The sequence below is a fragment of the Varanus komodoensis genome, unplaced genomic scaffold, assembly GCF_004798865.1.
Source record: "Varanus komodoensis strain SLA01 unplaced genomic scaffold, ASM479886v1 scaffold29_3, whole genome shotgun sequence".
Lineage (NCBI taxonomy): Eukaryota > Metazoa > Chordata > Lepidosauria > Squamata > Varanidae > Varanus > Varanus komodoensis.
Genome location: NW_025335760.1, coordinates 1,051,951 through 1,052,561, shown reverse-complemented (window position 1 = coordinate 1,052,561; position 611 = coordinate 1,051,951). Strand labels below are relative to the sequence as shown.

General features: G+C 78.6%; 1 protein-coding gene across 1 annotated transcript in view; it reads left to right on the top strand.

Annotated features, from left to right (window-relative positions):
• The first annotated feature begins 308 nt into the window (after positions 1–308).
• Positions 309–611, top strand: part of LOC123026186 (mRNA decay activator protein ZFP36-like) — a 7,898-nt gene continuing 7,595 nt past the window's right edge. The window contains exon 1 of the mRNA XM_044435505.1: positions 309–478. Coding sequence (XP_044291440.1) covers positions 443–478 — 36 coding nt within the window. The 5' untranslated portion in view covers positions 309–442. The remainder of the gene's footprint in view (positions 479–611) is intronic.

The following is a 611-nucleotide window of genomic DNA, read 5'->3' as shown; positions in this document are numbered from 1 at the left end:
TTGGAAATGCGAGGCGCGCTTGCAGGAACTTGCTCGGGTTCCTCCGGGTCCCGCCTTCACAGCCGGGGGGGGGGCGAGGCGGGCGCCCGCCCGGTCTTACGGGAACCCCCCGGGGCGCTGCTGAGTCACGCCGCTCGCCGGAGAAAAGGAAAGCAAAACGGGCCCGGCCAGGGCGGCGCTCCGGCGCTTCCGGCGCTGGCGGGGGGCGGGCGGGCGCCCTCCCCTCCCCTCCCCTCGGAGGCGGCCCGGGAGCGCCTGGGCGGAGGCTGCTCTATAAAAGTCCGCGCGGGGCAGAGCCGCGCAGCTTCGGGCGAGCGAGACGCGGTCGCGGCTACCGGGACGGGACGGGACGCGCCACACCGGCTCCGACAGCCTCTCCGCCGCTCGCCCAGCCCAGCCCAGCCCAGCCCCAGCGCGCCGCCGCCGCCGCCGCCCCCCGGCCATGAGCTCCATGGTGGACCTGAAGGCCTTGTACGAGGTAAGGCGGGGCGCCCGCGCCGCTCTCCCGCCGCCCGCCAGAAGGGCGGCGCTCCCGTGCGCCTCGCCGAGATGCCCGCCGCCGCCGCCGCCGCCGCCGCCGCCGCCGCCCGGGCTCGGCTCGCTGGGCGCGG